This window comes from Heloderma suspectum, chromosome 15 (genome assembly GCF_057233095.1).
Source record: "Heloderma suspectum isolate Gila_16-S chromosome 15, 16-S_ref, whole genome shotgun sequence".
Taxonomy (NCBI): Eukaryota; Metazoa; Chordata; class Lepidosauria; order Squamata; family Helodermatidae; genus Heloderma; species Heloderma suspectum.
In genome coordinates this window covers 13,958,913-13,982,305 of record NC_139472.1, presented here as the reverse complement: position 1 = coordinate 13,982,305, position 23,393 = coordinate 13,958,913, and the positions used below count along the sequence as shown (strand labels likewise).

At 45.9% G+C, this 23,393-nt stretch overlaps 1 protein-coding gene across 1 annotated transcript in view; it reads left to right on the top strand.

Moving 5' to 3' along the window:
* Positions 1 to 23,393, top strand: part of MEGF6 (multiple EGF like domains 6) — an 80,769-nt gene that overhangs the window by 36,539 nt on the left and 20,837 nt on the right. The window contains exons 6-9 of the mRNA XM_084821673.1: positions 2,304 to 2,441; positions 4,493 to 4,615; positions 8,984 to 9,106; positions 14,534 to 14,701. Coding sequence (XP_084677799.1) covers positions 2,304 to 2,441; positions 4,493 to 4,615; positions 8,984 to 9,106; positions 14,534 to 14,701 — 552 coding nt within the window. The remainder of the gene's footprint in view (positions 1 to 2,303; positions 2,442 to 4,492; positions 4,616 to 8,983; positions 9,107 to 14,533; positions 14,702 to 23,393) is intronic.

Here is a 23,393-nt window from a genome sequence, read left to right as displayed (position 1 = left end):
TGGCTGGGACTGATGGGAGTTGAAGTCCAGAACATCTGGAAGGAGCCAGGTTGGGGATAGGCTGGTCTCTGCATACCTCTCTCTCCTTTCCTCCCCCTCTCTCATATATATGCTGGCTGCCCTCCAGATGTGTATATATACCAGCTTTCCCCAACCTGGTGCCCTCCAGATGTTTTGGACTTCAAGCCCCATCAGCCCCACCCACCTGGAGCAACATTTTTGGTGGAAAAGACAGGATATAAATGAGATAAATGAGACAGCAGTCCTATCTTAGCTTAGGTATTAGCTAGCCTAATGATTTAATATGTTTTTAGCTATTTATTTATTGTTATATACTGTTTAAATTGATTGTATCAGTACACCACCCTGAGATCTTCATGATATATGGTAGGATACGAATGTTTTAAATACATTAAAATAAATAAATATCGTCCTTGGAGAGCGTCCCAGAGACCATAGGGTTTTTCAGAGTCCCTCATCTGAGGCTGTAGACACTGCTGTGACCTTGAAAGGAGGACTCTGGAATCCAAACCCTCCCCTGCTCCTTCCTCCGTCCCCTCGCAGCCGCCATGGAAAGAACCTGCATTACGAGGTTGTAAAAGTGACCTCAGAGGACCTTGGAGGGGTCTGAAAGGGGCATTGCAGGGGCTGGAGAGTGGAGGAGAGAGGAGAGGCCAGGATATGAGAAAATCTACGGCCTGTCCTGCCCCTGCCAGCACACCTCTGCCAGAGTCAGACGGGCTCAGAGGCCCAGCTAGAGTGGTGGTGGTGGTGGGAGGAAATAAAGCAGGACGGAAAGGCAAACATCACCTTTGTTGCTCCTTGTCTAGAGGGCTCTGTGCCACCTCCAGCATCAGAGGTGGTATGCCTGTGTACACCAGTTGCTGGGGAACATGGGCAGGAGGGTGCAGTTGCACTCATATCCTGCTTGTGGGTTCCCGGTCGACAGCTGGTTGGCCACTGTGTGAACAGAATGCTGGACTAGATGAACCCTTGGTCTGATCCAGCAGGGCTCTTCTAACGTTCTTATGTTCTCCCATCCTCCCAAGATCAGGGGGCTTCCATCTGAGTGCATAACACATGGGATCGCTCCCTAAATAAATGAACTATACACACGCACACGCATCCAAGTGTCTGCTCTAAATATGACTGAATCCGACTCATTATAGTGATTACTATCGGCAAATCTCCAAACCTCTGCACACAGTTACCCTATGTGCCGCTGCAAATTCTGGTGAGCATGATGAACCTCTGTCTTCTTCCCACCTCGAGTTGTAGAAGTGGGAGAAGGTCATCCCGGCAGTTACACAGGCGTTTATGATAAGAGGTTTTTATATTTATCACTTTCTAAATTACACCTAGATTTCTTGAAATAATTAAAAGTGAGCCAGTGGCTGTTAAATTTCTCTATTTTTGGCCTTCCATCTCTCAGACGTGCATATTCTGTAAGTTGCAACCCCGTGCATGTCTGCTCAGATGTAAGTCCTACAGAGATCAGTGGAACATACTTCCAGGTAAATGTCTATAGGATTGCAGCCCTAGTTTCTACTACTCTCCAGATCGTAACTAACCATTTGTACTGTTCAGTTGAATTGCATTGTTTTATATGATATGTTGTGAGCCTCTTTGGACTGTTTTTTTTTTTTTAGGAAAGGCAGGACAGGCGTATTAATAAATTAAATACATACGTCCATACATAACCAGAAAAAAATAAAATATCAAGTTACGATGCAAAACTGTGAACTTCAAACTTCACATTTCAGATTTTTTTTTAATGGAATGTTAAATGTCTGTAAGATCTTGCTTCTAAAATGTTGAATTAATGCAAAATTTGCTTCAGCTTGGCTGTGGACAATAGATGGCGAAGGGAGCAATCCTTTGGCCGCTAGTCAGTGGCTATACGGCCATAGGATATCTGGTTTTCTGGGAACTGGCCTTGGAGCCTGTGCTCTGAGATCGGTTCCCGGAGAACCGACCTTCCCTCTCTTCCACGCGCTCTGTGTTCACAAGAGGAACACAGAGCGGCCAAAACGGGGCATTCTGGGGGGTGTTCTGGGGTGGGGAGGGTGGAAATGCTGGTATGACACATCCAACGTATCGTCCAGCAGCCTCCTCCCCGGCTCTGCCCTCCTGTGGCTAAAATCAGCTGTCTAGTGGCAAATGCAGGGCAGGAGAAGCACAAAGGGAACGATCCCCTCCGTGCATCTCCTGCCCTGCATTAGATCGGTGGCTGCCTCCAAGTCTACGTAGGGCTGCACCATTAGAGACAACCACTCCATGTTGGTTTGTTTTTGCCTTTGCAGGGATAGAAATGGAAATCGTGAACAGTTGCGAGGTCAGCAATGGTGGCTGTTCCCACCGTTGCCACCACACCAGCTCTGGTGCCATCTGCAGCTGTAACTTGGGATACCATCTGGACAAAGACAAGAAAACTTGCATTGGTAACTGGATAACAGCTGCTAACTTGTTCTGGTTGCATTGCTGTCTTGTGGTTTTAAGGCTTTCATATTTTAGTCAGTTTTATCCTGCGCTTTTGGGGCTTAATTGTTGCGAACTGCCCAGAGAGCTTTGGCTATTGGGCAGTATAGAAATGAAACAAATAAATAAACTTGTTATGTGAAGAAAGAATCCATCTTGGGCACGTTGGCTTGGATCCAGACTTAGTGACACTTGGCATACACCCATTGATATCAACGGGTCTATTCTAATGGTTACTAGTCAATGGCTACTAGTCCTGATGGCTATGTGCTACCTCCAGTATGAGAGGCAGTGAGACTATGTACACCAGTTGCTGGGGACATGGGTGGGAGGGAGCTGTTGTGCTCATGCTCTGCTTGTGGGTTCCTGGTCGACAGCTGGTTGGACACCATGTGTACAGAATGCTGGACTAGATGGACCCTTGGCCTGATCCAGCAGGGCTCTTCTTATGTTCTTAATGGAATGCTGGACTAGACGGATAGGGACTAGATGGTGGACTAGATGGACCCTTGGCCTGAGCCAGCAGGGCTCTTCTTAGGTTTTTATATTCTTAAGTATGACTGGATCCAATTCATTGTAGTGATTACTAATGGCAAGTCTCCGAACTTCTGCATTTTCAGTCGCCACACTCATGATACTGAGTGCGCCACTGCCCTCTGGTGAGGATGTTCCAAGATTGGGAAGAAAGCTGTTGGGAACACCACACAGCAGCCAAACCAGCAAGGGTGCAGAGCCCTGGCCACTACAATTTTTTGGCTTGGCTACTTAGGCCAGCCAAAAATTGTAGTCCTCTGCCTGATACCTTCCATTCTAGTGTCATATGAACTGATGATCTATGCCAGCTGTGTTGCAAATGAGATCCCCCCTATATTTAGTTTCACTTAGACATTTTGAAATGGAATGAGAACCTAAGAAGAGCCTTGCTGGATCAGACCAAGGGTCCATCTAGTCCAACATTCTGTACACACAGTGGCTGACCAGCTGTTTACCAGGAACCCACTGTCAGGGTGGAAACTGAGCCGATAGAACCCCAAAGCAGTTCTGATTCTGAGGAGGATCAGCAATCCGTGGGAGAGGAGCCAGCTCATCCCTCACAGCCACAGCAGCTGGCAGAGATTCCTCCCGCCAGCATTCCTAAGATAGATAGTGATCCTAGCAGTGAGAAAGTGCGGGAATGAGGCTTGTTAGATGCTCGACGCAGACGCAGGGAGCGACGAGCGATGGAGGGTGCGGAAAGGAGGTGTAGCTCCCGTTCGGCGCGCAAGCAACGGCCGCCTCCCATGGACCCAAGGGAAAGAGGGAGGATCTCTCCCTAGCCCATAAGTTCAGGGTCTTCAAGTGACTCTCTTTCAAATGGGGATCAACTGCCTACTCGAAGCATAGGCCACTCTGCATTTCCTTGCCTAGTCGCTGGTGATTAGCATCTGAAAGAGTCATGAAGTTGTAAAAGGATTAAAGCCTTGAAAAGAATCCTTTCGTCTGTGTCTTGAGTTGGCTATTGGAGTGTACTGAAAGAGGCCACCAGGGCGCTCCTGACACCCACAAGCAGGACACGAGTGCAACAGCACCCTCCCACCCATGTTCCCCAGCAACTGGTGCACATAGGCTCATAGCCTCTGATGCTGGAGGTAGCACAGAGCCATCAGGACTAGTAGCCATCCATAGCCTTCTCCTCCAGGAATTTGTCTAACCCCCCTTTAAAGCCATCCAGATAGCACAAAGCTTAAACATACAATGTACGTATTACAATTGACTGCTGCTTATGATTTCCCACCGGCCCTTTGCACACTTGGACCATATGTGGGTCCTCAGGTCCATCTAGTCCTGAATTATATACTCCAACTGGCCGTAACTCTCCAAGAGGAACAATTCAAATGGGTGCAGGGGAAGGGCCCTGTACATCTGCTCCTATTCACCTGTTTTCAGGTTCCTCCAGAGGCAGCTGGCCTGAGGATGCCACCTGACACCTTTTCTCTCTACCCCCCCCAACACCTTCCTTTCTTTGTCTCTCCAGATACAGAGGAGTGCAGCGCAGGTTTTCATTGCTGCCAGCAGGACTGCCACAATTACCCAGGGGGCTATGAGTGTGTTTGCTACGCTGGCTACAGACTTGGCACTGATGGCTGCAATTGTACTGGTAGGTAGAGGTCCCCAGCTGGGCCCTTCTGCAGACACCGGAACCTCGGGGGGACTCTGCCGGACTGGCATTGCCCGCGAGTGTTCGCTTTAGCAGTTGGCAGAGCTGTGAGCTGAAGGACTGATGAAACTGCTCGGCGTCCATGTGCTTCTTGTTGCGGATGTGTCTGAGAGTTGGTGTGAGAAAATGAAACGGGCTGGAACAGGTTGACTTGTGAACCACTATCTGTGAAAGCAGAAGGGTATCAATTGCTACACATGGATTGGTACAAGGCTGCAGTCTGTTGTCCTGGCTCCCCCTCTTACTGTTAGGTGGAGTGCTCTAGCGCAAGGATCCCCCTCTTACTGTTAGGTGGAGTGCTCTAGCGCAAGGATCCCCCTCTGGCTGTTAGGTGGAGTGCTCTAGCGCAAGGATCCCCCTCTGACTGTTAGGTGGAGTGCTCCAGCGCAAGGATCCCCCTCTGACTGTTAGGTGGAGTGCTCCAGCGCAAGGATCCCCCTCTGACTGTTAGGTGGAGTGCTCCAGCGCAAGGATCCCCCTCTGACTGTTAGGTGGAGTGCTCCAGCGCAAGGATCCCCCTCTGACTGTTAGGTGGAGTGCTCCAGCGCAAGGATCCCCCTCTGGCTGTTAGGTGGAGTGCTCTAGTGCAAGGATCCCCCTCTGACTGTTAGGTGGGGTGCTCTAGCGCAAGGATCCCCCTCTGACTGTTAGGTGGAGTGCTCTAGCGCAAGGATCCCCCTCTGACTGTTAGGTGGAGTGCTCCAGCGCAAGGATCCCCCTCTGACTGTTAGGTGGAGTGCTCCAGCGCAAGGATCCCCCTCTGACTGTTAGGTGGAGTGCTCCAGCGCAAGGATCCCCCTCTGACTGTTAGGTGGAGTGCTCCAGCGCAAGGATCCCCCTCTGACTGTTAGGTGGAGTGCTCCAGCGCAAGGATCCCCCTCTGACTGTTAGGTGGAGTGCTCTAGCGCAAGGATCCCCCTCTTACTGTTAGGTGGAGTGCTCTAGCGCAAGGATCCCCCTCTGACTGTTAGGTGGAGTGCTCTAGCGCAAGGATCCCCCTCTGACTGTTAGGTGGAGTGCTCTAGCACAAGGATCCCCCTCTGACTGTTAGGTGGAGTGCTCTAGCGCAAGGATCCCCCTCTGACTGTTAGGTGGAGTGCTCTAGCGCAAGGATCCCCCTCTGACTGTTAGGTGGAGTGCTCTAGCGCAAGGATCCCCCTCTGACTGTTAGGTGGAGTGCTCTAGCACAAGGATCCCCCTCTGACTGTTAGGTGGAGTGCTCCAGCGCAAGGATCCCCCTCTGACTGTTAGGTGGAGTGCTCTAGCGCAAGGATCCCCCTCTGACTGTTAGGTGGAGTGCTCCAGGGCAAGGATCCCCCTCTGACTGTTAGGTGGAGTGCTCTAGCGCAAGGATCCCCCTCTGACTGTTAGGTGGAGTGCTCCAGCGCAAGGATCCCCCTCTGACAGTTAGGTGGAGTGCTCCAGCGCAAGGATCCCCCTCTGACTGTTAGGTGGAGTGCTCCAGCGCAAGGATCCCCCTCTGACTGTTAGGTGGAGTGCTCCAGCGCAAGGATCCCCCTCTTACTGTTAGGTGGAGTGCTCCAGCGCAAGGATCCCCCTCTGACTGTTAGGTGGAGTGCTCCAGCGCAAGGATCCCCCTCTGACTGTTAGGTGGAGTGCTCCAGCGCAAGGATCCCCCTCTGACTGTTAGGTGGAGTGCTCTAGCGCAAGGATCCCCCTCTGACTGTTAGGTGGAGTGCTCCAGCGCAAAGATCCCCCTATTACTGTTAGGTGGAGTGCTCCAGCGCAAGGATCCCCAATGCACCACCTGAGGGCACCCGATTTATTTTATTCCATTTTTTAATATACATACATGGATTTGTATGAAATGCATACACCTTTCTAGCAATGATGCATAGGCTTCAACAAAAGTAGACCTAATATCCAAATAAGTATCCATTTGAAGGTGACGTCTACATGCCACCCTTTCGAATATTGAAAGCCTTGTAAGGTCCTCAATCCATTGCATTATAGGAGGTGAGTGTTTATCCTTTTAATGTTGCAAAACCAGTCTTTTAGCTGTCAAAAGGGTGAAGAGAATCTGTTTACGCTGACCGTTTGTTAATTTCCATGAAGCAGGTAAATAATTTAAAAGAGTGTGTACATCAGTGAATATTAAAGACTGTTCCAGTACAGAATGTATCTGTGTAATAAACTATTCACAAAAAGAAGCAACTACTGGACCTTGTCAAAACATATGTTTAAAAGAAGCATTTGCTGGATTACACTGCCCCAAATTAGCTGAATTAGAGAATCCCTCAATAAAGAGATGCTGTGGTGTCCGGTAGACATGAAACAAACTTTTTTGCTGAATAAGACACCGCCTAAGATCCATAGATGGGAAAGGTGGATGCCAAAGCGATGATCCACTGATTAGGCATTTTGTGTGGGTGCCCATAGCAGTTTCTCAAATTCCCAAATGCGCCCACGGGTCCAAAAAGGTTGGGGACCTCTAGCGGTTCTCAGAACTTTGTCAGAGGTTTTAAAAACAACGACGAGAGCTGTCAGTGGTATGACAGATTCACCATTTATTTATTTATTTATTTATTTAGGGTGCAGTCCTATCGAGATAGGCAGCTGCCTCTGAACTCGGAGGTGACCGCCCATCCAAAGCAGGGCAGGAGAAGCACGGAGGGGATTGTTCCCTCCACGCTTCTCCTGCCCTGCTTTTTCTGCTAGATGGCCGATTACGGCTGTGTAGTCATGGGAGGATGGAGCGGGGAAGAAGGCCTACACGTTGGATGTGTCGTACAGGTAGCTATAATCTCTTTGCCTCGGAACACCCCCAGCCACGCCCCTTCCTAGCCCCTCCGCTCTCCTCTTGCAGAAATGGGGGGAGGTTGGTTTTCCGGGAACCAAACTCGGAGCACGGGCTCTGTGGTCGGTTCCTGGAAAACACCATATCCTATGGCCATCTAGCTGCTGTCTAGCAGCCATAGGATTGCTCGCTTATTTATTTATTTTACTTAAAATATTTCTTGGCCCCCTTTCAGGGCAGGAGCCTTCCCAAGATGGTATACAACAATAAAACCATAAAACCAATGCGGTATTAAAAACGATAAAAACAGCAGCAGCAGCGAACATATCAGGGGAAGGCCAGAGTAAAATAGTATACTTTCAGGGCCTTCTTAAAAGCATGCAATGATGGGGACTGGTGGTCCTCTGATGTCAATTTATTCCAGAGGTGTGGGGCCACTGCAGAAAAGGTCCTCTCTCATGTGGTTGCCCACCTAACTGCTCTCACAGGTGAGTAAATGAGGCAGGCCCCTCTTGCTGATCTTAAAATCTGGGCAGGCTGGTATCGGTGAAGGCGGTCCTTCAAGTAATTTCGTCCTAAACCATTTAAGGCTTTAAAGGTCAAAACCAGCACTTTAAATTGGGCTCGGAAACACACTGATAACCAGTGCAGCATGCACAATATAGGCATTATATGGTCAAATTGACACATATAGCGCATTATAGAAGTCCAGCCTGGATGTCACTAGTGTGTGGATAACTGAGGCAAGGTCCGTCCTCTCCAGATAGGGCTGTAGTTGGCATACCAGCCTAAGCTTCCCCAGTTAGTGCAGAGTTGAGGAGGGCTCCCAAACTATGCACTTGGTCTTTTAGGGGGAGTGCAATCCCATCTAAGAGGCTCTCTCCATGAGGCTTTAATCCTGCGATTGAGATTGGTTACCCACAGAAGTTTGTGGGTCCTTTACATGATGTCGTCAGCCTCCAGGGCATCTCCTGTGTCATTATTGGGGATAACAAGCTCTTAAAATACAGTGCGTTGAATTTCTCCATGAAAAGAGGAAGCTGTGCAATAACAGGAGCTATACCGCAGCACCATCTAGTGGCTGTATAATGTAACATAGAGAACTTGCCAATAAAGGCGGGGCGGGGGGAAGGGAAGCGCATGTAAAGGGCCAATCTTAATCCCACAAAGAATCTGGAAGCAAAAGCCCTGGTAAAATTGCTGGAGAAAAAGCTTCTGTGTGGAGGAGCCCTAAGACCAGTTGTAAACCTCCATCCAGAGTAGTTGGTTTCCCAACCCACAATACCTCTGTCTTGTCTGGACTACCAGCTTGTTTATGCTCATCCACCCCAACGCAGTCTCCAGGCAACCATGGCATACACACTGATTGCTCTGCCTGAGGCAAAAGGTGCCTCTCCCTCATTCCTCTGTGAAAACGTCCCGTTTTCAGTAGGTTTTTTTGAAGGGGGTGATGAAAAAAGTGTTTGCACATTCAGAACGAGGCAAGATGCATTACCCTCGCTCACATTTTGTAATGAAAATGCTCAGTCCCCCCCTTTTTCATTTTAAAGATGTGGACGAGTGCTCTTCAAATAATGGGGGATGTGAACACCTGTGCCAGAACCTCGTGGGATCCTTTCACTGCAGTTGTCAGATTGGCTACAAATTAGATGAAGACCGAAGAAGCTGCATTTGTAAGTGCTGACCTGCTATGCCTTTCTCGACCTTTCCCCCTGTTCCATATGTTGTAAAGAAATGGGGTGCATGTTGTTTATTTAGATGGATAGCCCACCCCATCCTGAAGGCTTGGGGCAGACAACAAAAGCAACCCCATCCCAAAACAAAACCAAAAAACTCCCTACAGCAAGCAAACAATAAAAGAAAGAAATTAAAAGCCAGCAAATTAGAATAGCTAAATGGGTCTGTCTTGTCTCATGAGGGTTCTGAACACTAGGCACAGTGCATAGTTTATTGTGGCTATAAACAGCTTTCCCTAACCTGGTGGCCTCCAAATGTTTTGCACAAAAGTTCCCATCAGCCTCAGGCAGCATGCCCAATAGTTTTAATCAAAAATATCTGGGGGGCACCAAGTTGGGGAATGCTGCCATAGAGCTTCTCTACCCGAGCGATTTATTGCAGGCTCGTGATTGGTCACTCACAGAAGTTTGCGGGTCCTTTACACGACGTCATCAACCTCCAGGACGTCTCCCGTGCTTTCCCCCCTTCATCCCACTTTCAGAAAGATTGGAGATAAGCTATAATAAAAGGAAATGCCGTGATATCGGCAGTGTGTAAAGCTAGCGTAGCACTGTAATTCAGCCACTCGAGGGCGCTGTTTCATTGAACATATAGAGCATTGCTGAGAAGGGAAGCTTTCAATTCCAAATCCTGTGTTCGCTGTCTAAAGGAGCCCACCCTTAATCCGGAAAGACTCCGGAAGAAAAAGGTAAGGATGGAGGAATGTTGCTTAATGTAGAGAAGAACATAGACCATAGCAAAACGATAACCCTATATGGATGGTCGTTCCCCAGCCTACACCTTGCAGGCGGTGGGCATATTTGCTGTTCCTTTTTTGGTAGGGGTGGGAGCTTATGGCCCTCCAGATGTTTTGTCCTACAGTTCCTGTCAGCCCTTGCCAGCACAGCCAATGGTGAGGGTTCATGGGGTTTGCAGGTTAAAACATCTCAGGGCCGTAACTTGCCCACCCCTGCCTTATGGGGTGAAACACAAGAGCAAGCGGATCAGCAGGGAGGCAGCAATAGGGAGGAGGCAGGCAGCTTCTTTTTAAGGCAGCACCCTCCCCAGTGTGTTCTTCATGACAGCAGACCCTCCCCTCTCATTCCCATGATCTAGCAGCGGGGAATTAAGCCAGCTACGCCTCCCCAGGGGTGCCTGAGTAGAAAATCTGTGGGCAGTTCCCACAGTTAAGCCACAGGGAGTGCGTGTGTGCTCTTACTTTACACTGGTGAGGATGGAGAATGAATGCAGCTTACAATCTGGTGGCCCTGATTGTCTGTGTACTGGCCATGGCAAGCAGGTTCAGTGGTGTTTCGCGTGGGGAAGGAAGGAAGCGCAGGCTATGCTGGTGAGCACCGCGAGACATCTTCATTGTGAAGGGTCTCTTAGCCAACCCCCGGTCAGGGATCCCAAGCTTTCCCACGGAGCAGCGAAGCACAGAGACTTGCTGTGCAAGCCACAAACTCTTTGTTCAGCTAATAGCACCTCTTCACACCTGCAGCATCTACAGAGCTGAGAGCGGTCCTCTAAGCCTAATGAGCAAAATAGGGCTAAGTTAAGAGTTCCGCTAAAGTGCAGTGGTTGCTTTTCAACCGCGGAGAAGGTTGAAAGAAGAGAAGAGAAGAGAAGAGAGAAGAGAAGAGAAGAGAAGAGAAGAGAAGAGAGAAGAGAAGAGAAGAGAGAAGAGAAGAGAGAAGAGAAGAGAGAAGAGAAGAGAGAAGAGAGAAGAGAGAAGAGAGAAGAGAGAAGAGAGAAGAGAGAAGAGAGAAGAGAAGAGAAGGCCCGCTGTGCTGAACAGGCTCTTTCAGGGAAGGTCCTCCTGACCCAGCTTCTGACAGGCAGCCAATCTGGTGGGACTCCTCCCACCTCCTCTCAGCTCCACCCGCTTAACTCGGCGGCAGGCTCTGGGATCGGTCAATTCCGCTGCTCCCTCCCCTTCCAACAGAAGCTGGGTTCCCACGGGGAGCGGGGAAGACGGCGTCTGAGCCTGGCCCTCCCGTCCATCACCCCTTGGAAAGGTTCTTTGCTGGCTCCTGGAGAGTCTTGGGGAATTTCCCTCTCCGCTCTCTGTCTTGGCAGGGCTTCTCCTTTATTTATTATTAATTTATTAAATTTATTAATCACCCATCTGGCTGGTCACCCAGCCACTCCGGACGATGTACAGAGTGTATAATAGAACAGTTTAAAACAATAAAATTCTACAGTAAAAACGTCATATTTCTAAACATACCCTAACCCACCCCAAACGCCTGCCTGAACAACCACGTTTTTAATGCGTGGCGGAAGCTTATTAAAGAGGGGGCATGGCGGAGTTCCCTAGGGAGGGAGTTCCGCAGAGTGGAGACCACCAGAGCTCTGTCTCTGAACCCTCTTCTAGCTCTGTCTCCGAACCTGACTCTGATTCAGAAAACAAACCAGGGAGCCTGGGCCCAATCCTGACACTGCATTTCACAGCTATCCAGCCTCGGAAGGCTTAAGAAAGGGAGCTCCCCTTGAGTTGTGTTGGCTTCATCCCATCCAGGCTGTCCAGCTGGGTTGAGAGGAACATTTTACATTGGGCAGGCAAGGCAAGGAAAGGAGGCAATAACACAGATCAGTTATATTTGACAGAGTGGTCTCACCCATTTTAAGATAGCATGCTCACCTATCTCCCACCTTAAGCGAGAGCCCACCTTAAGTAACAGCCCACACTGCTTAGGGGGAATAAAGTATGTTTGAAAGAAGCTTTCTGTTCTTTGCAAAAAGCTGGAAGTTGAAAAAACCGTGGTCCCCTTATCAACGCCATATATGGCCTCATGCCTTCGTTCTAAGGTGTGGAGGCAAATAGCAGTTCCACATTATAAATGAAAGTGGCTGCAGTGGAAAAACCAAGAAAACCCCAAACCCAAACCACATCACTGTTAATAAAGCATCAACTGGAAGTTAACACACCCAGTTTGCAATCGATAGGATGAGTTGACTTTTGGCTGCGGATAACATGAAGCCAGACTAATGCTTCTCTGATCATTTCCGTATTTGAGTTTACACAAATAAGTAATCAGTTAGTCAAAAGGCAATCCAGAGTGGTGAGGCTGAAAGGACCCTCTTGCCAAAGGGCAATTTGTCCAGGTAGGCACCTTCCTCAAGAAGCTGATGACCAAAAGGTTGAAGACCTTTTCCTTTCCTGAATGGATGAGAAGATAAAAAGACATTCTGAACCCAGTGATTATTTGATTAGTTTTTTTTTAAAAAAAAAAATTCCGGGGAGGGTCTTTTCTGATTTTTAAAATGTTTTTGATTTCAATTAGGCATGTTGTTTGCTATGATTTTAATTTTCTTAGAAATGATCAATATTTCTTAATTTTTGAAAAGAATTCTGTTAGATCATGTATGTTAAAAAAAAATAACTTCACTATTATTGTTACTCTCGTCGAAACCTCTGCTTTTCCTCATTTTGATTCATTTTTTTCTGTTATATTTGGATATGTAAGTAAACGAACAGTTGTGGGAGGAAGAGATTCCCCTGATCAAAGCTTAGTACCCTGACTCCTTCGGCTAAAAGGGAAGTGGAAACATCAGGCTGTAACTGAAAACAACTGGAGGAACGTACTGTGTGCATATGAAATGTCTCCAGTGGATCTCAGGGCTCCTTCACCTATTACAGGAGAGCAAACATAGGTTTGCCATTAAGTGTTCACGTGAGAGTCCTAGTTGTTGGAGGTGTGGAGCTACCAGAGACACCTACTTGCTTATGTGGTGGGACTGCAAAGGTTTGGGGTCATAGAAACCTAGGAAGCTGCCTTATATTGAGTCAGAACATTCGTCCATCTGGCCAATATTGTCGACACTGACTGGCAGCAGCTCTCGAGGGTGTCAGGCAGGATTCTTTCCTTGCCCTACCCAGAGAAGCCGGGGATCGAACCTGGGACTTTCTTCATGCAAAGCAGGTGCTCTGTCACAATGAGCTACGCCCCCTCCCCTCAGGCCTTTGCCTTTGTCAGTGAGTGAGGTCACACAACAAGATATAACACTATCTGCAAAACTGGGACTGCTATCTCTTTATATGGACTCTAATACACAAATAAGACACAAAGAGCTCCTGACTTCTTTCTAGACAGCAGCCAGGTTGGTCATAGCTGCTAACTGGAAATCAGCAAATGAATTTCCTCTTACCATATGGAAAAAAGAAAATGTAGGACCTTGGAGAAACTCATTAAACATCTTCAGGTACTGAGAGACCAGTTAGAAAGTGACACTTTTATGGATATATGGTATCCATTTATTGAATTCGCTAATATTGAGAAGAACACACGACACATGGAACTCTGTAACATAATCTATTAAGATAATGAGTGATAACCTTCTCAGATAATCTTGCTTGTACCAAACAGAGATCCTGAGTGACCAGAAAGACTGTAAAGAAATCGACTCACATGTGGTCTGTTTGGATTTGTTACTGTTCATTGTTACTTGGAAATATTCAATAAAAATAATTTTTAAAAAAGTGTTCACTTGACAGGGGCCAGCATCAATCCTGTCTCACTTGAGTACAGTTCTTGATGTTGTAAATCTGTGTTAGTTGCATTTACACTTTACATTTTTAAGTGTTCATTAATAAAAAAAAATGGTAGGTCAATGTAGGAAGCTGCTATTTTTCTGACTTTTTGTCCATCTACCCCAGTATTGTCTACTCCTACTAGCAGCAGTGATAGTTCTCAGGCAGAGAAGGGTACTTCTCATTGATTGCTACTTGATCTAAGTGGAGATGCCAGGGGTCTACCACTGAGCTATACTCCCTCCCCAAGTGACACCTAAAATTGTAAGGTGTAAAGAGGCCTTCTGCAAGCAGAACATATACATCATTCTGAAAAATGGAATTTAAGCTCTTAAAAAGTTAAAATAACTCAAGACACTCATTCTGTTCAGGTCTTATACTTAAAGCATTTCTGCACGAGGCTTTTATTGCATTCTGATGATTGATCATTCACGGAAGTTTGTAGGTCCTTTACGTGATGTCATCAACCTCCAGAGCGTTTCCTGCACTTTTTAAGCTTTGTCCCACTTTTAAAAAGATTGGAGATAAGCTGATAGCAAATGTTAATGCGAGATATCGGCAGTGTGTAATGACGGTGTTGTACAATAAGGCAGCCACTAGATGGCGCTGTATAATGAAACATATAGAACAAGGAAATTTTCAATTCAAATCACATGTCCCCCATGTAAAGGGGCCCGTTGTAATCCCACAAAGAAACCAGAAGCAGAAAGCCCCAGTAAGGATGCAGGATTTCAGCCTCGTGTGATGAACCTCTTAGTTTACTTTGGATGATTGGTCTGTCTAATCTCCAAGACCTCTTTGTTCCCACCGATTTCTGGAAAGTCACTGGAAATGTTTGCTCTTTCCATAGTGCTTGAGGATGCCTTGGAGGCCCTGGATGAGAGGCACCCCTTCATCCATCCACTCCCCCATGTGACTGTCGTGTGGGATGAGCTTACCCAGCAGGTTGATGAAGTCTATGATGGGGAAGATGAGGAGGCAGAAGCAAGGGGAGAGCACACTCTGTCCGAGAAATTCAGTAAGCACAAGTGGGACCTGTAACAAAATGTTGTAGCATATCTTATGTCCTAAAAGAAGTGATCCTGTTCAGGGTTCCAGCCACCATTCTATTCTTCCCTGTTCCCCCATTGCATTTTTTCTTTTCCAACTGGTGAGAAACTTGTGGCCCTCCAGACATTTTGGCCTACAACTTCCATTATCCCTCACCATTTGCTATGGTGGCTAGTTCCTTTTTTATACAAGACTTAATATTAACGACACAATCTTATACTCCTCAGAAGTAAGTCCCATGGAGTTCACTGAGTTCACTCCCAGGTAAGTGGTCATATGATTGCAACATACAAATCCTGACAATTTTGCTCTTCTGTTTCTGCTGTTTTTATTGTTACTGGTTTATTTTTTGATAAAACTCTTGTTTTGTTAATGCTGTTTTATCTAAATATATTATAAGCCTGTTTGAGAGGGCACCTTGCCTAGAAAGGCAGGATGTACTGTGTGCCTTCTCTCCGTCATGGTGTGTGAAGCCTATGCTTGTGAGCATAGGCTGTGTTGCTCAGTCAGTTCCACTATGAAGAGTCCTGTTTTTGTATAGTGCAAAGGAAGTAACACTGCCTTCCATGGCTCCAGGCTGAAATACTAGTCAAAACTTCAAAGAAAAGAATGTTGACTTGGCATGACTCCAGGCTAAAGTATGCCCGTGGGACTGATTGTTCAAGAATTGGAGAGTTAACTCTCTTCCACTTATACCTTCTTTCCATACAGGCAGCCATCAGTAAGTGAATAGTCATTTCCACATCATCAGTTGGGACTGTATCCTTAATGTATCCAAATAAAAATACCAGTGGTTCTAGAAAATTGTAGAATCATTGAGTTGGAAGGGGCCACTTAGGCCATCTAGTCCAACCCCCTGTTCAGTGCAGGAATCCAGTTTAAAGCATAGAATCATAGAATCATAGAATAGTAGGGTTGGAAGGGGCCTACAAGGACATCGAGTCCAACCCCCTGCTCAATGCAGGAATCCAAGTCAGAGCATCCCTGACAGATGGCTGTCCAGCCTCGTCTTGAATGCCTCCAGTGTGGGAGAGCCCACCACCTCCCCAGGTAATTGGTTCCATTGTCATATTGCTGTAACAGTCAGGAAGTTTTTCCTGATGTTCAGCCGGAATCTGGCTTCCTGTCACTTCAGCCCATTATTCCGTGTCCTGCACTCTGGGATGATCAAGAAGAGATCCTGGCCTTCCTCTCTGTGACAACCTTTCAAATACTTGAAGAGTGCTATCATATCTCCCCTCAGTCTTCTTTTCTCAAGGCTAAACATGCCCAGTTCTTTCAGTCTCTCTTTATAGGGTTTTGTTTCCACTCCCCTGGTCATCTTTGTTGCCCTCCTCTGAACCCTCTCCAGTTTGTCTGCATCCTTCTTCAAGTGTAGTGCCCAGAAATGGACACAGTACTCCAGATGAAGCCTAACCTATATGGTTCCGGCCCAGCCTATCTTAAGGAGCGCCTCCAGCAACACCAGACAGGCCGCTTAACAAGATCAGCCTCGGATGGTCTTCTCTCTGTCCCATCAGCCAGGACAGCTAGACTGGTGGGGACGAGGGAGAGGGCCTTCTCTGTGGTGGCCCCCACTCTGTGGAACTCCCTCCCTAGGGAACTCCGTCATGCCCCCTCTTTAATGAGCTTCCGTCGTGCATTAAAAACGTGGTTGTTCAGGCAGGCATTTGGGGTGGGTTAGGGTATTTAAAAAAAAAATTATGGTAAAATTTTATTGTTTAAAATTGTTTTATGGTGGGTTGTACATCGCCCAGAGTGGCTGGGTGACCAGTCAATTAATAAATTAAATAAATAAATAAATAAATAAATAACCAGTGCTGAGTAGAGGGGAACTAGTACTTCCCGGGATTTGGAAGCTATGCTTCTATTAATGCAGCCCAAAATAGCATTTGCCTTTTTTGCAGCCACACCACATCGTTGACTCATCTTCAACTTGTGATCGACAACAATTCCAAGATCTTTCTCACTTGTAGTGTTGTTGAGCCACGTATCCCCCATCTTGTAACTGTGCATTTGGTTTCTTTTTCCTAGGTGCAGAACTTGGCATTTATCCCTATTAAATGTCATTCTGTTGTTTTCTGCCCAGTGCTCCAGTCTATCCAGATCACTTTGAATTTTGTTTCAAAGTGATCTGGATAGACTGGAGCGCTGGGCAGAAAACAACAGAATGACATTTAATAGGGATAGCATCTCAGACAGATGGCTGTCCAGTCGCTGCTTCAATACCTCCAGTGTTGGAGAGCCCAGTTGGTTCCATTGTCCGACTGCTCTGACCATTAGGAAGATTTTTCCCCCTGGTATTCAACCAAAATCTGCCTTCCTGTAACCTGAACCTGTTTCATGTCCTACAGTCACGCTGTTGGATGAAAGGGACAGGAGGAGACTGATCTTGTTCGTTCTCTAGGACCTCTCAGTAGCTTTCTATACCATTGATCATAGTGTCCTTCTGGATATGAGTTGCGATGTGGGGGTACTGTATTTCAGTTGTTCTGCTCCTACTTGGATGGCCAATTCCAGAAGGTAGATCCATGTTGCAAGCAGACACACCACTGGGAGGTTATTGCTCTGCCCCATGGCAATCATGCCATGTGGCTCTTCAGGGCTCTGTTTTATACTCCGTGCTTTTCAACATCAAATTGAAACCGCTCTGGGAGGCTATCTGGGGATTCGGGCTGAGGTGTAACCAATATGTGGAAGACACCCAGCTCTACCTCAGATTGAACAAAGAGGAGCAGAAGATCAGGATAAGTGCAGATCTTACACGTGACTAACAATAAGGAAACACAAGGTATATCAATTATTATACAAATTTGTAAAACATAGCTTAAAATTGCACTCCGGAGGGTGCAGGTAACAGGTTGTACTATACACTGTAAGACACTTAAAACACTGCAGGATGTTTATAACATTTAACACCCCCCCCCCCCAGCTAAAATGGTAAAATAGTAAGTATGAGTAAAAGCAATATGTATGTTCGCTACTTGAAAATATACAAAGATTATACAGACAGGCGGATCATGTCTGTATCCTACTGAATTATCAGATAATGCAGGTAATCTGTAATTTTTTTGCTGTTCTTGTTCGCCAAACGCATTTTAACTTTCTAGTCTTCCTCAGTGGTGTGTCTGCTTGCGACATGGATCCAATTTCAGAGTGTATACTTCTTGGGGTAAACTAAACGTTAATAAAAATTAATGTTGGCTTACATCTTTGTAGTCCTTCCCCATCTCAGGCAAAGGGAAGATATTGTGTATAAGACAGCTGATAAGGGAGGTGCTCAGGTTGTCATGGACAGAAAAGATTATATCAAGAAGACCTCCCGCCACCTAGGGAATATTTTCACCCAGTACAAACCATGTGACTTTGACCCTAGGATATCTATCAAAAAAGAAATCCTGCATATCATTGAGGAAGCATTAATGGAGTGATATGTCTCCAAATCCACATATGATTTTCTCTCCGAAACGGATGAGAGAATGCCACAATTTTACCTTCTCCCAAAAAATCATTAGTAAGTTTGCCCTGTCCTGTGTCGTCCTATCCTATCTGGATGTGGGTCTCAGTTTGAACCCCTAGCCATAGATACTGATTCATTTTTGAAATCTCTTATCCCTGAGATAGATTCCTATATAAGGGATACCGGAGATTTTTTTAATTTTATAGACGAGGTAAAATTAAATCCCACACCAATTTGGCTAATAACTATGGATCATAGAATCATAGGGTTGGAAGGGGCCTACAAGACAATCAAGTCCTGCTCAATGCAGGAATCTAAGTCAAAGCATCCCTGACAGATGGCTGTCCACCTTCATCTTGAATGCCTTCAGTATGGAAGAGCCCACCACCTCCCCAGGTAATTGGTTCCATTGTCATATTGCTTTGTCAGGAAGTTTTTCCTGATGTTCAGCCAGAATCTGGCTTCCTGTCACTTCAGCCCATTATTCCATGTCCTGCACTCTGGGATGATCAAGAAGAAATCCTGGCCTTCCCCTCTGTGACAACCTTTCAAGTACTTGAAGAGTGCTGTCATATCTCTCCTCAGTCTTCTCTTCTCAAGGCTAAACATGCCCAGTTCCTTCAGTCTCTCCTCATAGGGCTTTGTTTCCAGTCCCCTGATCATCTTTGTTGCCCTCCTCTGAACTCTCTCCAGCTTGTCTGCATCGTTCTTCAAGTGCAGTGCCCAGAACTGGACACAGTACTCCAGATGAGGCCTAACCAGTGCTGAGTAGAGGGGAACTAGTACTTCCAGGGATTTGGAAGCTATATGTCTATTAATGCAGCCCCAAATAGCATTTGCGTGTTTTGCAGCCACACCACATTGTTGGCTCATATTCAGCTTGTGATCCACAACCATTCCAAGATCCTTCTCGCTGGCAGTATTGTTGAGCCACGTATCCCCCATCTTGTAACTGTGCATTTGGTTTCCTTTTCCTAGGTGCAGAACTTGGCATTTATCCCTATTAAATTTCATTCTGTTGCTTTCTGCCCAGCGCTCCAGTCTATCAAGATCACTTTGAATTCTGTTTCTGTCTTCCAAGGTATTACCTATCCCACCCAATTTGGTGTCATCTGCAAATTTTATCAGCATTCCCTGCACCTCCTCATCCAAGTAATTAATTAAAATCTTGAAGGGCACTGGGCCCAGTATGTGAGAGCCCTATATACTGACATTCCACAAGATGAGGCAGTGAAGTGATTGAGGAAACTTTGCATAAACGAGCACCTCTTTAGCCCCCTGCCAGTTTCCTGTGTTCCCTAGCAGAACTAGTATTGAAGAAAAAATTCTTCCAATTCATGAATAAGGGTTGTTTTTCTTTTTGTTTTGGCAAACTTCAGGAACAGCAACGGGCTGCCGCTTTGCCCCAGAATTGGCAAATTTCATGAATTGGTTTGAACAATCATTTATAGAACATGAGAGCAGCCCATACAGAGACTCCATTGTTCTTTGTAAAATGTACATCTTTACAATTTGCAAGAGTACAGAAAATATGCTTAAGGGATTTGATGAATTTATAAATTCTAAACAGAGCACCATTAAATTTGGCTTTTCTTATGATAGAGACAGGGTGCACTTCCTGGATGTAGAAATTAGAAACTACAGTGGGCATCTACAAATGGACATCTATAGAAAACCAACAGATGCCAATACAATTTTAAAACATGATAGCTATCACCCGCTACACCTTAAAAAAAAATCTCCCATACTCTGAAATGAGAGAATACAGAGAAACTATAGTACCTCAGTACAGGCCAATATTCCTGCACAACTACAGGATAGGGGATATCCTCATAAGGAGTTAAAACAACCACTTTATAAGGCTAAAAGTGTAGATTAAAGAGCATTGCTTAAGCCTCAAACACGAGGAAACAAAATGGACAGGATGATGGCACCAATTACGTTTGATGCCTATGCTGGGAGAATCAAGGCAGCTATTAATAAATTTTGGTATCTGTTGGAAGATATTCCCCGGTGTAGAAATGGCCCGCTGTTTGCCCATAAACACCAGCAGAGCCTCAAGGATATGCTGGTACATACAAGGATGAGGGGAAAAGCACAATGTCCTATCAGAACCCTAAATGGACATATAAGTAAAGGTCAGTTCCCTTGTGGAAACTGCAGCATGTGTTCCAACTGTAGTAGAATAAAGACATCCATCAACCACAGTGACAAAATGGAGTATTGTATTAAGGATTTTTTTTTAACATGGAACACTAAAGGGGTCATATATATCATTCAGTGTTCACTGTTGTATGTAGGAATGACCACATGTGCAGTCAGGACCTGCAGTGGTGAACATAAAAGCTGTATTAGAAAAAGGTGTATTCAGGCACTTTTGGTCAAACACTTTCAAGAGCACAAACATGAGGAGAAAAATGTGAGCTTTTGGTGTGTAGAACATAGACGATCTCAGGGGAAAGAACTATATAATCAGCTAAGAAAGAGGGAGGTTTATTGGATTCATAAACTCAACAGATTGGTGCCTACAGGGGTTGATGAAAACATTGGTTGAATGGCGGTTATATAAGGAATATCTACTTGGGATTCTGATTCCTGTTTCTTCCTTGTCATTGTTTATAGTACTTCTTGCAAATTTTACACTTCTTAAAAACCCCGTATGGGAAGGAAAGTCTGTGTATGGTTTAACAAACTGCATTTTTTACACAAACCCTGTATTCTTCTTAAGTCTGGTGTACGATATATATTGTACTACTGGGTAGTTAAGTCTTAGTGGAATTAGGCTGTTTGACAGCCACATTACACACCTACCCCTTAAGAGACAAAGACTCTTCCAGCAGATTTACCTCTTGAGGAGTTGGCTTAATGGCCAATAATACCTCAGGTGAATTGTTTTTAATCAATGCTATATTAGCCCAAGTCTCTTCAACATGGATTCTTAAGGGGGAACACAGTGGAGAAAAATTGTCTGCCTGTGGCTGCAGAGTGGTGAGTCTCCCAGTTGGGTTCTTGAAAATTTTGAGTATATAGGGAAAGTCCAGAAACTAATCTGGTTTAATCCACCTGTATAAATGCTGATTGTTCCTACCCTGCCTTTAAAAGCTTACCAAGACTATACTGGTTGGAAGTAAAAACAAACAAACCTCACAGCACCCACTCCAAACATATGGTGAGCCTTATTTGATGCAAAGCTAGTGGGAATTTGGTAAATAATGGGGACAGACTAGTAAAATGTAAAGCCAACATTCATTTTTTTATTGCTGTTTATTTTACCCCAAGAAGTACGCACTCTGAAATTGGATCCAAGTTGTAAGCAGAGATGCCACTGAGGAAGTCTAGGGAGTTGAAATGCTTTTGGCGGAATGTCAAAAATGTACAGGTTACCAGCATAATCTGATACTTCAGCAGGATCAAGACATGATCTGCCTGTCTGTATAATCCTTTGTATACTTTCAAGGAGTGGACATACATTTATTTTACTCATAGTTATTGTTTTACAATTTTAGCCTTGTTTTTTTTTTTTAGTTTTATAAATGTTTTGCAGTGTTTAAGTGTCTTTTAATGTGTGGTTCTACCTTTTATCTGCACCTTCTGGAGTGCAATTTTAAGATAAGTTTTATACATTTGTATAATAATTGATATACCTTGTGTTTCCTTATTGTTACTCACATGTAAGATTTGCACTTATCCTGATTGTCTGCTCCTACCTAGCTCTATCTCTCCTTTTTATCTAATACAGGGGAGCCAGTTAATATTCTGAACTAGGGATGTCCGGCGCAGGGAAATCCATCCCTCTTGGGGTTTGACGGATTTCCCCTGAGACCTTGGCTTGGCTTATGTTAGTGAGTCAAGCTGTGGGCTCCCTGACAGAACTCACAGGTGCCATGCAGAAATGGCTTCTTTTCCCTCCCGGGATGCGAGAAGGAAAAGGAGCCATTTAGCGACCTGCTGCTGCTGTGTGTAAATGGCTCCTTTTCCCTCTCATATTCTGGTTCCCACTACAGCGCTCGACTCAGTCTTCAGTGAGTTGGGCCAGTTTGTGGATTTTTGAGGGCATTTTGCACCTTTTTTTTTTTTGGCAGGTCTTGCAATCTGCACAAATTTCCAAGGCATTTATGCAAATCGTGACCAAATTTGTGCAAATCCAGCTGGATCTCCACAAATTCGGCTGTAATTCACACAGATTGCTCAGAAAGATGCGCAAATTGCAGAACCTGCAAAAAAGAAATTCCTGGAGTTCTTGGAAAAGCCTGCAGCTCAGTTTGAAAACACAAATCGATTCATACACACTGCAGTACTCTGTTGAGTCAAAAAAGAACTGGGTTTCCCAGAGACAGACATCCCTAGATTAAAGTCTCTCGCTCCCCACTCCCAACAATCTCAATGGAGAGATCTGTATTTCCTTGTTGCACAGCAAATCCAGCTTTGATGGCTGGGATGGGGAATGGCTTTAAACTCTCCCCATCCTCCAGCAATCCTGATGCATAGATCAGGTTCCTTGCTGATAGCAGCAAGGAACCAGAAATCTGGCTCAGGATCATGGGGGGAAAGGCGTTAAACTTTCTCCATCACTCCCAGCCCCCCCCCTCGATCTCAGTAGACATAGAGGGGGGGTTTAAACTGATCCACCATCTGGCATTGTATGCAGCCCTTGAGGCCAAAAAGGTAGTCCACCCCTGACATAGATCATAGGAGGCTTCCTTCCACTGAGTCAGTTTTTGGTCCATATACCCCACTGTTGTCTGCACTGATTGGCAGCAGGTGTCTAGGGTTTCAGGCAGGAGTCTTTCCTAGCCTTACCTGGAGGCAGGGATGGGTGGACGTACCACAGTCTGGGTTGCACAGCACTCGCCAGACGCCCACCCGCTGCCCCTGCTCGCCAGCTGCAGTGAGTCAGGCCATCTGCAAGCACCTGGCTAGTGGCACGTGGCCACCCATCCCTTGCCCAGCTGCTGTTTTGTGTAAAAATGGTGGCTTGGCCTTTTTCATAAGGGCCAATTTTAAACAAATGGTGGCTGTAAAGTGGCCATTTATGCAGTATTATAAGATGTATCTTGTGTAAATGGTTATTTTACGTCCACCATTTGTGTAAAATTTGCCTTTATGAAACAGGCCAACCCACCATTTTGCAGCCTGGTGAGCAATCAGGGATCCCCCGTGCTTGCCCAACTCGGCACACATCAAGTCAGGCAAGCACTCG